The sequence below is a fragment of the Syngnathus floridae genome, chromosome 2 (assembly GCF_059516105.1).
Source record: "Syngnathus floridae isolate MCC-2025c chromosome 2, RoL_Sflo_1.0, whole genome shotgun sequence".
NCBI lineage: Eukaryota > Metazoa > Chordata > Actinopteri > Syngnathiformes > Syngnathidae > Syngnathus > Syngnathus floridae.
Genome location: NC_142414.1, coordinates 25,902,958 through 25,914,390, shown reverse-complemented (window position 1 = coordinate 25,914,390; position 11,433 = coordinate 25,902,958). Strand labels below are relative to the sequence as shown.

Below are 11,433 nucleotides of genomic sequence, written 5' to 3'. Positions count from 1 at the left end.
ACAGTTGTGCTTTGCATGTGAACGCCACTAGGGGGCCCTATTTGAATGGCGGTTTTTCAAGGACTACTTTCTGTTGCGGAGTCGGCAGCCATATTAAGTGACTTTGAGAAGTCGTGCAGGTGTTCCTCCGCAGCAATTAAACGAATATAGCCTCCCGCTTTTGAGGAAATGTGCTCCGTCTCGACCAGAGAAACTCTTAATGTCCAACGAAATCCAACTTTTGGGCTCTTTAAAAGCTGTAAGTAACAGCACATTTTGTGGTTTTATCCTTTTATTTACGAATTAGACACTCCGAACCACGAATACGTCAAGTATCATTAACATATGATTAGCACATGTAGTCTTCGTTCGGGCGCGGCATTTTTAAAACGCTAGTTTTTCCTTTTTAACCTTGAAGAAATAAATTGTTGAAAGTCCTCTAATAACCCGCACCTAGTTTCAAACCAAATTTTTAATATTAAATTTAGCTTTATTTTTTAATTTTTTTGCTAAGATACGTCAGGGCTACTAGCAAAGTTCAACTGAAGTATCGTTTGTTATTGTAGAACCGCATCAAAATACTTTAAGCTTCACAGTTTTACTCCCATCACACCATAATTTTGAATTAGGCCAGTATAAGTGACAAAAGGCAATCATTAGTTTTAGTTCTTAAAAGTATAAAAAAAGGCCTAAATGAATTTCGATGACAATGGATATTTGCGATCACGTGATGGAGAAAACCATGCTAATCAAAATATCACATTGAATCTATTTTATTTATAACTTAATTTTGCCGTCACCGATGTTAGGCTGTCTTTATTTGCCCCTTTTTAAATGAAAACAAATATTTGACATCACCAAAGCTTCTGTTTGACTTTAGTGCATGGCTGATAAACTGGGTGCTTGTTTTTTTCCTCCTCTCTCAAACCAGCCAACATCTACAATGAACAACAGTGGACCGACTTATCCCCTTGCCTCTTTGTACGTCGGGGACCTGCATCCAGATGTTACGGAGGCCATGCTGTACCAAAAGTTTTCTCCTGCTGGGCCAATCATGTCAATCCGTGTGTGTCGTGATATCATCACGCGGAGGTCCTTGGGATATGCTTACATAAATTTCCAGCAACCAGCGGATGGTGAAGTTCCATTTTGTTTTTTTTTGCAAATTCAAACAGACTTCGGTATAAATATTTGATGTCATTTCGCTCCAACGTTTTTTGGACTTTTAGCGGAGTGTGCTTTGGATACAATGAACTACGATGTTCTGAAGGGACGCCCGATTCGAATAATGTGGTCTCAACGTGACCCGGGCCTCAGAAAGTCTGGCGTGGGCAACATCTTCATCAAGAACATGGATGACACAATTGACAACAAGGCATTATATGATACCTTCTCAGCCTTTGGCAATATTTTGTCCTGCAAGGTGAGTGCCGTGTTGTGGTTTAAATTGATACGTTGTCGGGCTGGGTGATATTGGAATAAATAATAGTCACAATTAATCTGATTGAAGTCACGACTAACAAAAGCGATTATTCATTGAGCTCAAAATGTCTTAAGTTGCAATTAAGCTATATTAATGTAACGCATTTTTCACAGATTGGAAATAATTTGTTCAATTTAGTATCGTTATATTGCCTGTGTGTGTGTTCCTAAAGTGTTTTGTGAGTTTAAAATGGAGAGAAGCTAAAATTGATGAATTGTCTAAATCGTAAATGCAGTTTTTTTCCCGTCTAGGTTGTTTGTGATGAAAAAGGTTCAAAAGGCTACGGCTTTGTTCACTTTGAGACTCAAGAAGCCGCAAACCGCGCCATTAAGACCATGAATGGAATGTTGTTGAATGATAGAAAAGTGTGAGTACAATAATATCTGATTTCCATTGATCTGTCAGCTTTGTAATAATTCTGTTTTTTTTTTTCTTTCAGTTTTGTCGGCCACTTCAAGTCCCGCAAGGACCGAGAGCAGGAGTTCGGCAGTAAAGCCATGAAATTCACCAATGTCTACATAAAGAACTTTGGCGAAGACTACACAGATGAGAATCTAAAATATGACTTTTCTGCATTTGGTGAGGATCCAAAGGAACTTTTGCTTGTGCTAAATGAGCTCAATCTCTGGATGCTTCTTTTAGGGAAGACTCTGAGTGTACGCGTGATGAAGGACGAGCAAGGTTGTTCACGCGGATTTGGCTTTGTCAACTACGCTAACCACGAGGATGCGCAAAAGGTAGCGTGGCAAGTTTCTGTGGCCAGTTCATGTCCATGATTTTACTTTCTGGCTTTTTGGTTGCTTGTTTAATTGTGCCAGTATGTCCATGTTCAAACATCAACAGGGAAAAAGCAACTCGGCAAAAATGGTGAGACTGCAATAATAACACACAAGATTTTTTTGTGTGGGTGGTTAGCAAAATTTCGACTTGTTAGCTGATGGATTGAGACGATTTGCTTTTTCTGGTTTCATGGAGCTATTTTGCCAGAGTTCCCTTTTTTTTTTTTTTTTTTAACCCCTGGCTTTGAAGAAAATGAGAAGAAGCTGATGCATCCAGTCTTTTGAAAGACTCTAATGAATGATAAAAGTGAATTTGAGCAAGCTCACAAAATGAAATGAAACAGTCATGATTAAACCACAACTCGACTGCTGTGTGATTGTTGAAGCAAAATCCTCTTGGTGACACATTTTTGTTTTCCGCCAGGCTGTGGAGGAGATGAACGGCAAGGAACTCAACGGCAAGTTCCTCTACGTCGGACGGGCTCAAAAGCGGCTGGAACGTCAGGGAGAGCTGAAGCGCAGGTTTGACCAAATCAAGCAGGACCGCATCCAGCGCTATCAGGTCGTTGATGATTTAATTTATTTCAAAACATTGCCATCACTTCCGTCTCGGCCGTTAACTTGACAACTGTCTCTTTTCAGGGTGTCAATCTGTATGTGAAGAACTTGGACGATAGCATCGATGATGAGATTCTCCGGAAGGAGTTCTCCCCCTACGGCACCATAACGAGTGCAAAGGTATGTGAGATGAGTACGTCAAACCACCCAAGTGCCAAACTCCTGGATTGTGCTCGACCTCTCGCCTACCGCAGGTCATGACCGACGGCTCCCAAAGCAAAGGCTTTGGCTTTGTCTGCTTTTCTTCACCCGAGGAGGCCACGAAAGCGGTAACGGAGATGAACGGCAGGATCATCGCTACCAAGCCCCTGTACGTGGCGCTGGCTCAGCGGCGGGAGGAGCGGAAAGCCATTCTCACCAACAAATACATGCAGAGACTGGCCACTCTGAGGAGCTTGAACAGTCCCGTCATTGATTCCTACCATCAGACCAATTACTACATGACTGTGCCGCAGGTAGGCCCACGTTGATTTCTTGGGATATTATTTTTTTTGGGTGGTTTCACCTGAATTGATCTGGCAGCAGACGACCACGCGCGGCTTCTATGAGCAAAACGCCGTCAGCAACATGAGATTCGTGCCTCGCTGGACAGGACAGCCGCCGAGAGTTCAGGGTGAGGTGATGACTCGGGCTCGTGAAACGCCAAAGGCGCAGCTCGACACAAACGCCGCTGCCCGCATCTTTTCAGGTCCGTACTCATCCCAGTATATCGCCGGCTCCGCCCCTCGCCAGGGCTCCACTCCCATCGCTACGATGAGACAGGCTTCGACTCAGGCCCCGCGCGTCTGCAGTTCCACGCAAAAGACAAGTCGGTCACAGCATCTCGTATGTGCCGGGTGGGATGCGGGTGGCGCGCTTTTAAACACACCTTTCGTTGAGCAGTTAACATCGGAACCCAGACGGCATGTGGACGAGCTGACCTGTCCGCTGCGTCAAGGAGCGGTCAATTCAAGTACTCGTCGGCGATGCGGAACCCACAGCGGGTCGTTTCGATGCCAGCCATAACCAGACTACAGGTACTCAGCCAAGTCACCAAACCCTGAAACATCTCCCTACCATAATTGGCTGACGATCAACCAAATTAAATCTGTCGTTCATTTCTTCGTCTCAGCTGTTCACAAATACAAAATGTACAAATTTCCTTAGGTTGTTCCTGCTCCTGTGTTGGAGCCACCCATGCATGCTCAAGGACTGGAGCCACTCACCACCTCAATGTTGGCTACAGCTCCACTTGTGGACCAGAAGCAGCTTTTTGGTAGTCAATCGCTAATATACAAACAAAAACGCTATGCGATTGCTTATGTGCTATCAAATATGGATCACAAAAAATGGATTCAGTTGGTTTGGCCTTGGAAGAACATTCCAGTTCCTCACCATCAATTGCTCAGCATTTTGTGAATGATTGAATTGAAGAAATATTGCGCAATGTGCTACAGGTGAGCGTCTGTACCCTCTGATCCATGCCCTTCACCCAAGCTTGGCCGGAAAAATCACTGGAATGCTGCTGGAGATTGACAACTCGGAGCTGCTCCACATGCTGGAATCACCGGAATCGCTTCACTCCAAGGCAGGAAGTCACACTGCTCCCTGATTGTGCAAGAACATTCAAATCATTCTTTTCTGGGTTCTTTTGGATCAGGTGGAGGAGGCCATTGCTGTCTTGCAAGCTCACCAGGCCAAGGTCTGCTCCCCAAAAAAGGGAGGAATCATTTAAGGTCAGCCATGTTGATTCGGTTAAAGTTCTTTAAGTGGATGGATGCTAATGTGACCCCCCCCCCCCTCCCTCAAGTGTTCATGTCTGACTTACAGTATTAATTTTGTGCAATCCTGACATCAATGAATGTTATTAATTCGCTTCAACAAAAATTTTGATATCAAATGATTTGCCTGTTTGCTCATCTGGATGTTTATTTAAAAGCTAACAATGTAGTTTTCTTTACAGGTGCTGACAAGTTTCTCGAGGAGTAAAATTCATTTCAAAACGGAAGGAAAAACGAAAAATGTATGAGGGCTGGAACTGGCAAGCTGTTTTCTTTTTGTAACATCTTTTGTTATAATATAAAGTTCACAATATAGGCATTAAACCTGTCTTGAGTCATTTCAACACATTCCAGCAGCACGCTGACTGTAAAACAAACCAAACATGGAACATTTCCGGGTGAGTTTCGATACCACTTTTTTTTTTTTTTTCCTTCAGACCAATACCAGCACAATTACTTAATTATTAAGTAACCAATGATACCAAGTAACCACTATTAACTTTGATACATAAAATTTCTTTTAAACCAGATTTTAAACAGACATTTATGACAAATACTTTAGTTCCAAAGTAAAACAATTCACTCAAATTTAGGGATCATTTGCAATAAATTAAAAGTAAAACTGACAATGGCTTGAAATTTTGTTTATAACAAATTGCGTCACAAAACAATACAGGTACAATTTTTAACGGTGATAGGTCCAGGTGAAACAGCTGAAAATGGTAAATACTGTATTTCATATTCAAATTATCCATATTTTCTTGAGTTGGACACATGTGCTGAACTCACCCTATTCAGGTTTTAATCCTTGAATTTCAAGTTAATATTATGCTCCAAGCTGTATTCTGTCACTCTTTGCTCGTGAACTTTATTTCAAAGTTTGGATTGAAGTAAATTGCAATCGTGAATGAACAGAACACATCAAGCAATTGAGTTTTGAAAAGGTTTATTGAGAGCCTTCATACTAAAAATGAATTTATGGCTGTAAAAAGTTACAAAGCATTATTGTAGACATTGATATACTTTTGGTATTTGAGACCCTAATTTCCAACACATGTTAAGTAATCCTGCTATTTGTTTTAAATCAACAAATACTCAAGGTAACAAGCAGATGACAGGAATATTTCAAAAGAACAGACCTGTAAGATTTCTTCGGTGGTAGTTGACAGCACACAGCCACAAAGTTGAAAGCAAACTCAAAGTGCCCATTTTTAAGGGCGTACATATGAACTTGAGCCAAACAACTTCAATTAGGCCTTTTCATCAACATTTTAATCAATGCAAAAAAAAAAATGTTTGAAGATCAGAAGCACGCCTCATTATCGACGTGTCGGCATTAGAAGCTGCTTTGCTGTTACTGAATCCGGGAAAAGGTTGTGGTATGTCGGTAAGGGAACGTAGGCCGCCTTGATCATTTTACCTACGGGACAAAACGGATAAAAGACGTGTCCGTCGGGGAATACTTGTGCTCATTTGGATTCAAACGTCACGTACCTGCAAACCAGCGTCCGTGAAGCGCGTTTACGGAGGCCATCGCTGCCGGTATGGAGGGGCACTTGACGTACACGTTACCCTGCGCAAAAACAAAATGGACGGCTCATCACTACTAAAAGAAGAGTCTCATCTCTGTTTAAAATGTCTTGTAGAATCGAACACAAAGCTGATGTTTGTTGAGGAAGTATGACTTCTTCTGCTGATTGTCGATTAGCTGTTGCGGGAAGCCACTTTTTACTCTTTTGTAAAATAATGGATGTTTTTTTTTTGCAGACTTTTTCCACCTGGTAACAGTCCGTGTGGGAAAAAGAAACTATTCCCACCTGAGCAGAGTTCTTGTCGACATAAATGTGAACGACTCCTCCGTGCTTGTTACACTCCTCGATGACATCATCTTGGATCTCGATGGCCCAGCTGGGATCGTTTTCTCTAAGAAGAACAAACGCACGCAAGGTCAGCAGTCGGTGGTAACGTTGTCAATATTTTGTAACGCTTACTTACGCTTGTGGGTTGAAGAGATTGGATAACTGAAGGCAGTGAGTGGCCAGCGGCTGAGAGGGAAGGTTCAAAGCTTGGCTTGGTGCGGGAGCTGCAAAAGCTTCATGGTGAGCAACCAATCGTGCGATCAATTTAAGTGGTCATTGTGACTTACTCGATGGGGGCGCCACATTCCCATAAGATGCCGAGCTAGTCATCTGAAGTGCCTGCTGAGCAGCTGGGGGAATCTTAAGACCGGTTCCTTCAGGACCGAAACGCACAGTCAATGCAAGGCGAAAAAAATAATCCAAACTCTAAATCCAAATATTGCATTTCAAACCTTCAGCGAGTCGCGCCATGAGCTGCAGTCGCCCAGTGGTGCCGAGGTCGATGCCGGTCCGTTCCAGCTCGTCGTTGTCCAGGAAGGAGCTGGCGGTGGACGCGTCCGAGCGCTCCGTGACGTGGCCCACCTTCATCGGCCGGCCGGCCAGCTCAAAGCCGTTCAGTTGCTCCAGGGCCTTTTTTGCACACTCGGCATCTGCAAACTTGGAAATGAAAACAGGTATTGATCTTTGACTCGATCACGTGCACGTTTCTGAAACTTAAGCCATCACAGTTACCAACATGTGAAAAGGACCTCCACTTACTGATATGAAGCCATATCCTTTCGAGCGTCCAGTCTCACTGTCCATCATAAGTTGAATCCCCTCAATCTGCACGGACACAAGAGGAGGAGTATCATTTATCGGCTCAAGCTCCGCCTCCCGTGTGCATTCAAGTCCGTTCTGACCCTTCCGAAGGGCTCAAAGATCCCTCGCAGCATTTCCTCAGTAATGTTGAAGTGCAGCGAGCCCACGTAGAGCCGCATGGGACCCGCGCTGCCTTTCTGAAGATTACTGGCCGCCGCTGCGGCAGCTCGATTCTTCTCGGCCTGCCGACGCACGTGTGAAATATTAGCTATATCCATGGAGCATTTTGGAGACAGCAAAATGTGGGCACCCCCCCTACCTGAGATGCCTGGACAATGATGGGCACTCCCAAAAGCCGCTGGCCCGTCAGTCCGATGGCCAGGGGCACGGAAGACGACTCCACAAACTCAATGTAGGCGATCCCCTTCGATCTCCGGGAATTGCGGTCTGATATCATTCTCACGTCTCTTACCTACGTGACGAAAAAAAAAACGTTCCAGACCTCAATTTTCCCCCAAATTTAAAATGCGAAGTAACTCACTTTTCCAATAGCCGAGAAGAAATCCTCCAAGTCTCGAGCTCTGATTCGGGCAGCCAGCTGCATGCAGAAAACTGTGCGGGCATCTCGCTCCTCTGGTGTTAGGTTGTCGATAGGTTGTCTAAAAAACACACGAGAACCTCAATTCACTACAGCCTTTCAAATATCATTCGGGCTGAGTTCTACCGGTAATCCTGCACCAGCATAAGAAACAGGAGGACACTAAGGCCAAAATCCCCCGACTCCTGCGAAATCTGAAGCCCACCTGAGCATAAGCATAACAAAGTAGAACTTTGTACCTGATGGGACTCTTCTCTTTCTTGACAGGAGGAGTGCGGCTTTTGGAACGCTTCCGTCTGAAACGAAGATCATTTCAATCAGAGTTGCTACTTGGAGAAGAAGTCGGTGAGTTGCAAACTTTTTTTTACGACTGTTGCGGGTCACCTACATTGGGCTCTTTCTGGCTTTGTAGCGGCCAGCTCGCTCTTTGCTTCGAGAGCGCCGGTGTTCCCGGTTGCGGCTTTGCTTTCTTTCCCGGCTCCTGCTCCTCTTCTTGGCTTTTTTTCTGTCTTTGCTTCGGCTCCGGCTCCTCCTTTTCTTGGAGGCCGGGCTTCTGCTTTTGCTCCGCCTCTTCCTGCGTGCCGTTCGACAGAGAATCGGGTTAATGTGGCGCCGCCGCTCGGTTCGTTCAAAGCGGCAAAGGCGAAACGTACTTCCTGTTCTGTCCATCGTGTCCATTTGCATGGGAAGACTTGACCTCATCCTAAGCAAGGTCGATAGAAGAACATCGTGAGGACGCAGACGTAACATTTCAAGTCGTCATGGTAAAAGGGGGAGGGGTGGGAGCAGAGAAAAATGCAGAAATATTACAATTAAGAATAACAATTCCAAATGTCCTTCTGCCGTGCCTGGACAGGTGTCCATCCCCCCAATTTCGGCCCCCTTCTGTTTTTAACTTGGCTGCAAAGTACTCTTAATCAAAGATGGTGACCCAACACAACTTTTAGCGAAGTTCATGAGGCTCTGACAATTGGCAGCTCTTCTCAACCCTTCCCCCTAATTGCAAGTCGTACCAATGTCACTATTTGTGCCTAATCATGTGACCACGCATGATGCGGGGGGGTTGGCTAAAAGAGATCCTTTGTGGTTGGTGTCAGTCCAGTGATCTTCACCCATTTTCGTTCTTGGACTGTAAGAGCTCGATGCCACCTCTGTCACACATCTTGCCCTGAAGCAAACAGGGATTTACACTTCTTAGTAATATTGACGCCCAAGAAAAAGAAATTGAAAAAAAAAAAAAATCTTCCACAAGATACTGTTTATCGTAAGGTGTGCCATTGATAGCGTCTTGACTAACGTAAGCCACTCTATAAATGGAAAGCACTGCTATCTGGTGTTGTGTAGCATGCAAAATGAAGATGCTGATACACATTCAAGTTGAATGAGGCAAAGAGGCAGTATTCATATTTATAAGCAAAAGAAACACATTCAATCATGTAAAGATGCAACTGGCACGATTCTTAAGAAATCCTTTGCTGATTTACAGGGATGGGTGTACGACTTCAGACCAACTTCTTTCCGAAAGTTTCGAGGCAGTGATACAATCTTACCATCTGTTGAAATTGCAGATTATAAAGCTGAATACTGCCAACTTTGCCGGCCTGGTAAGACGGGCCTATCGCTCATTGGTATTGACCTTGTTGTAACCGAATAGGGCCTGGGTGTTTTAGGATTGAATCTCTTTTTAGTCCTACGGTGAACCACAGTACAGCAGTATATGCACAATAACTACCTTCCTTTTTTTCACAGTTCACAGTGGAATCAAAGATGAATTCATGGGAGTAGAGGTGAGATATTCATTAGGGGAGTCTATAAAGAGAGATAGATGCGGATTTATTTATAAACTTACAGCGTTTTTACTCAAACACACCACACAACATTCATGTAAACGGTCACAGTATTATGAACGGCTCAAGAGTAGAACATCATCATCATTTCTTTGACCTTTCAACCCACCTTTCTGTAAGGCGCCTCCAGCATGGCCTCAACATCAAAATCATCAGCCATGTCGATCCTAAAATCACAGTAAGCTTGTTTACTCGTTTGCACCACAACTAATTTAATATTACACACTAAATGGAAAGTTTAAGGCCTTGTAAATGCCGAAAAAGTCCACACCATGGCGCTTAACGTTAAACGATGTATAACAATTTAGTAAACACGAACGTTGAGCATGCGTCGCCGAATCACACATGCTACAAAGTCTCGAGAGGCTCAATGGCGGTTGTAGCTAAATGCTAATGCTAATTAGCTGCTTGGGGCCCGTTGTGACAACGACCTCGCTTTGGTCTACAACTGGATATCGACACCAATGTAAATAAACGTACACGAAGGTATATTGCGATAAAAGCAACAAGGCTAGCGTAAATGCCTATAAAATTCTACGCTTTCTAGATGCTCATTAAAAAAAAAAAAAAAAACAGGAAGCTAACTGCTGTTGGCTAGCTCGCTTAGCAGACAATGACGTTACCGTGTGGAATTGGTGAAAATGAGAGGAAAAGTCAAAATATCAACGCCAGCGTCCCGCTGTAGATGATCTTCTGGGTAGCTCCTCTTCGATAGATCCCACTAAAAGTGGCATAAATAATTTCATTGAATGCCTTACGTAAGACGACTTTTTTTTGGTTTAGTACACGAAAGAAAAAACGAGAAGACAGGCACGGTCGTGGCCTATTCAGCATTCAGCGTCGTGCTTCTTCTTCGCCTTGTTTTTAGTTTATTTGGCGCTTGGTAAATCAACGTTTGGTGCATTACCGCCACCTACTGGATAGGACTGCGTTTTTGCCTCACGCGTCACATTTGTCAATGGGGTGCTGCATTCATTCGTTCGTTCGTTCATCCATCCACCCATTCATTCATTAATTAATTCATTCGTTCGTTAATTTAGCAGCGGCTCTTTTCTAAAATGAAATATATATATAAAATATAAAATAAATATTGCCACAATCAACGTATCTCGAATAATCGGGTCAAATCTGACCTGTTTTGAAATTTGACAGCGATAAAATATTCCCCGATTGTGTTTGAGATCCGGCCCGAATGAACATTTGTGAGAATTGCCTGGATGTTGAACTTGAGACATTTCTAAGAAGTGTCAGTGTTTTGCACAAAACATGCACTTGTTGGTCTTGGAATGGTCCTTGTACCTATACTGCAGCTATACGGATGTTGGCCACTAGATGTCACTATTGTGTCTATTAACTGGCAAGCTTGCGTTAGGATGGTTACTTGATGGAACTGTTTAGACACATTTTGGAATATCATTTTGCACAAGTAGGACTAGCATTTCTGAGGAATTGATAATTGATCATATTTAATTGATGCTATTTAATTAAGTATCATCAATATAATCGATTCCTCAGATATGCTGACACCAGTAAGCAGTTAAGAGTGAGCATGTTCGTTAATAATTGGCCTCATATTCAAGTTCCACTTGGCTGCTAAAGCTGATTTTTCCGTGACTTTTGATTAAGAATGTTGTTTTGTTCTTTAAAAGAAACCAATCAAATTCTGGGGGGTAATTGTGTAAATCTAAGCAACTGAACAAATGGCCCAA

General features: G+C 43.4%; 2 protein-coding genes across 4 annotated transcripts; one reads left to right on the top strand and one right to left on the bottom strand.

Annotated features, from left to right (window-relative positions):
• The first annotated feature begins 78 nt into the window (after positions 1 to 78).
• On the top strand, positions 79 to 4,943 carry LOC148402837 (embryonic polyadenylate-binding protein B-like). 3 transcript variants are annotated; one of them, XM_088367768.1, is made up of 16 exons: positions 79 to 238; positions 911 to 1,115; positions 1,209 to 1,402; positions 1,714 to 1,829; positions 1,902 to 2,041; positions 2,105 to 2,199; positions 2,666 to 2,803; positions 2,884 to 2,979; positions 3,054 to 3,314; positions 3,385 to 3,472; positions 3,548 to 3,667; positions 3,742 to 3,875; positions 4,006 to 4,114; positions 4,296 to 4,426; positions 4,499 to 4,574; positions 4,802 to 4,943. In XM_088367768.1, the coding sequence occupies exons 1-15, from the start codon at positions 200 to 202 to the stop codon at positions 4,571 to 4,573; spliced, it is 1,941 nt and encodes a 646-aa protein (XP_088223894.1). In that variant the 5' UTR covers positions 79 to 199; the 3' UTR covers position 4,574; positions 4,802 to 4,943. The 3 variants fall into 3 exon arrangements, with proteins under 3 accessions (XP_088223894.1, XP_088223889.1, XP_088223884.1); XM_088367763.1 differs by having other exon boundaries at positions 3,382 to 3,472; XM_088367758.1 differs by lacking the exon at positions 79 to 238 and having other exon boundaries at positions 901 to 1,115; positions 3,382 to 3,472.
• A 605-nt stretch (positions 4,944 to 5,548) lies between these two features.
• rbm39b (RNA binding motif protein 39b) lies at positions 5,549 to 10,593 on the bottom strand. The gene is made up of 15 exons (XM_088367771.1): positions 10,348 to 10,593; positions 9,834 to 9,891; positions 8,531 to 8,580; positions 8,266 to 8,451; positions 8,117 to 8,173; positions 7,821 to 7,938; positions 7,599 to 7,751; positions 7,381 to 7,521; positions 7,238 to 7,303; positions 6,931 to 7,135; positions 6,766 to 6,852; positions 6,615 to 6,702; positions 6,437 to 6,542; positions 6,114 to 6,192; positions 5,549 to 6,039 (listed from the first exon to the last, which is right to left on the bottom strand). The coding sequence occupies exons 2-15, from the start codon at positions 9,882 to 9,884 to the stop codon at positions 5,939 to 5,941; spliced, it is 1,488 nt and encodes a 495-aa protein (XP_088223897.1). The 5' UTR covers positions 9,885 to 9,891; positions 10,348 to 10,593; the 3' UTR covers positions 5,549 to 5,938.
• Positions 10,594 to 11,433: the final 840 nt, after the last annotated feature.

Excerpts from the sequence above, each read along its gene's own strand:
- rbm39b (XM_088367771.1), bottom strand. The coding sequence starts at position 9,884 with ATGGCTGATGATTTTGATGTTGAGGCCATGCTGGAGGCGCCTTACAGA. Across the intron at positions 7,136-7,237 it reads AAGGATATGGCTTCATATCA|TTTGCAGATGCCGAGTGTGC; the intron begins GTAAGTGGAGGT and ends TTCATTTCCAAG. Across the intron at positions 6,543-6,614 it reads AATCTCTTCAACCCACAAGC|AGAAAACGATCCCAGCTGGG; the intron begins GTAAGTAAGCGT and ends TGTTCTTCTTAG.
- LOC148402837 (XM_088367763.1), top strand. The coding sequence starts at position 200 with ATGTCCAACGAAATCCAACTTTTGGGCTCTTTAAAAGCT. Across the intron at positions 3,668-3,741 it reads CAGTTCCACGCAAAAGACAA|TTAACATCGGAACCCAGACG; the intron begins GTCGGTCACAGC and ends TTCGTTGAGCAG. Across the intron at positions 3,876-4,005 it reads CAGCCATAACCAGACTACAG|GTTGTTCCTGCTCCTGTGTT; the intron begins GTACTCAGCCAA and ends AAATTTCCTTAG.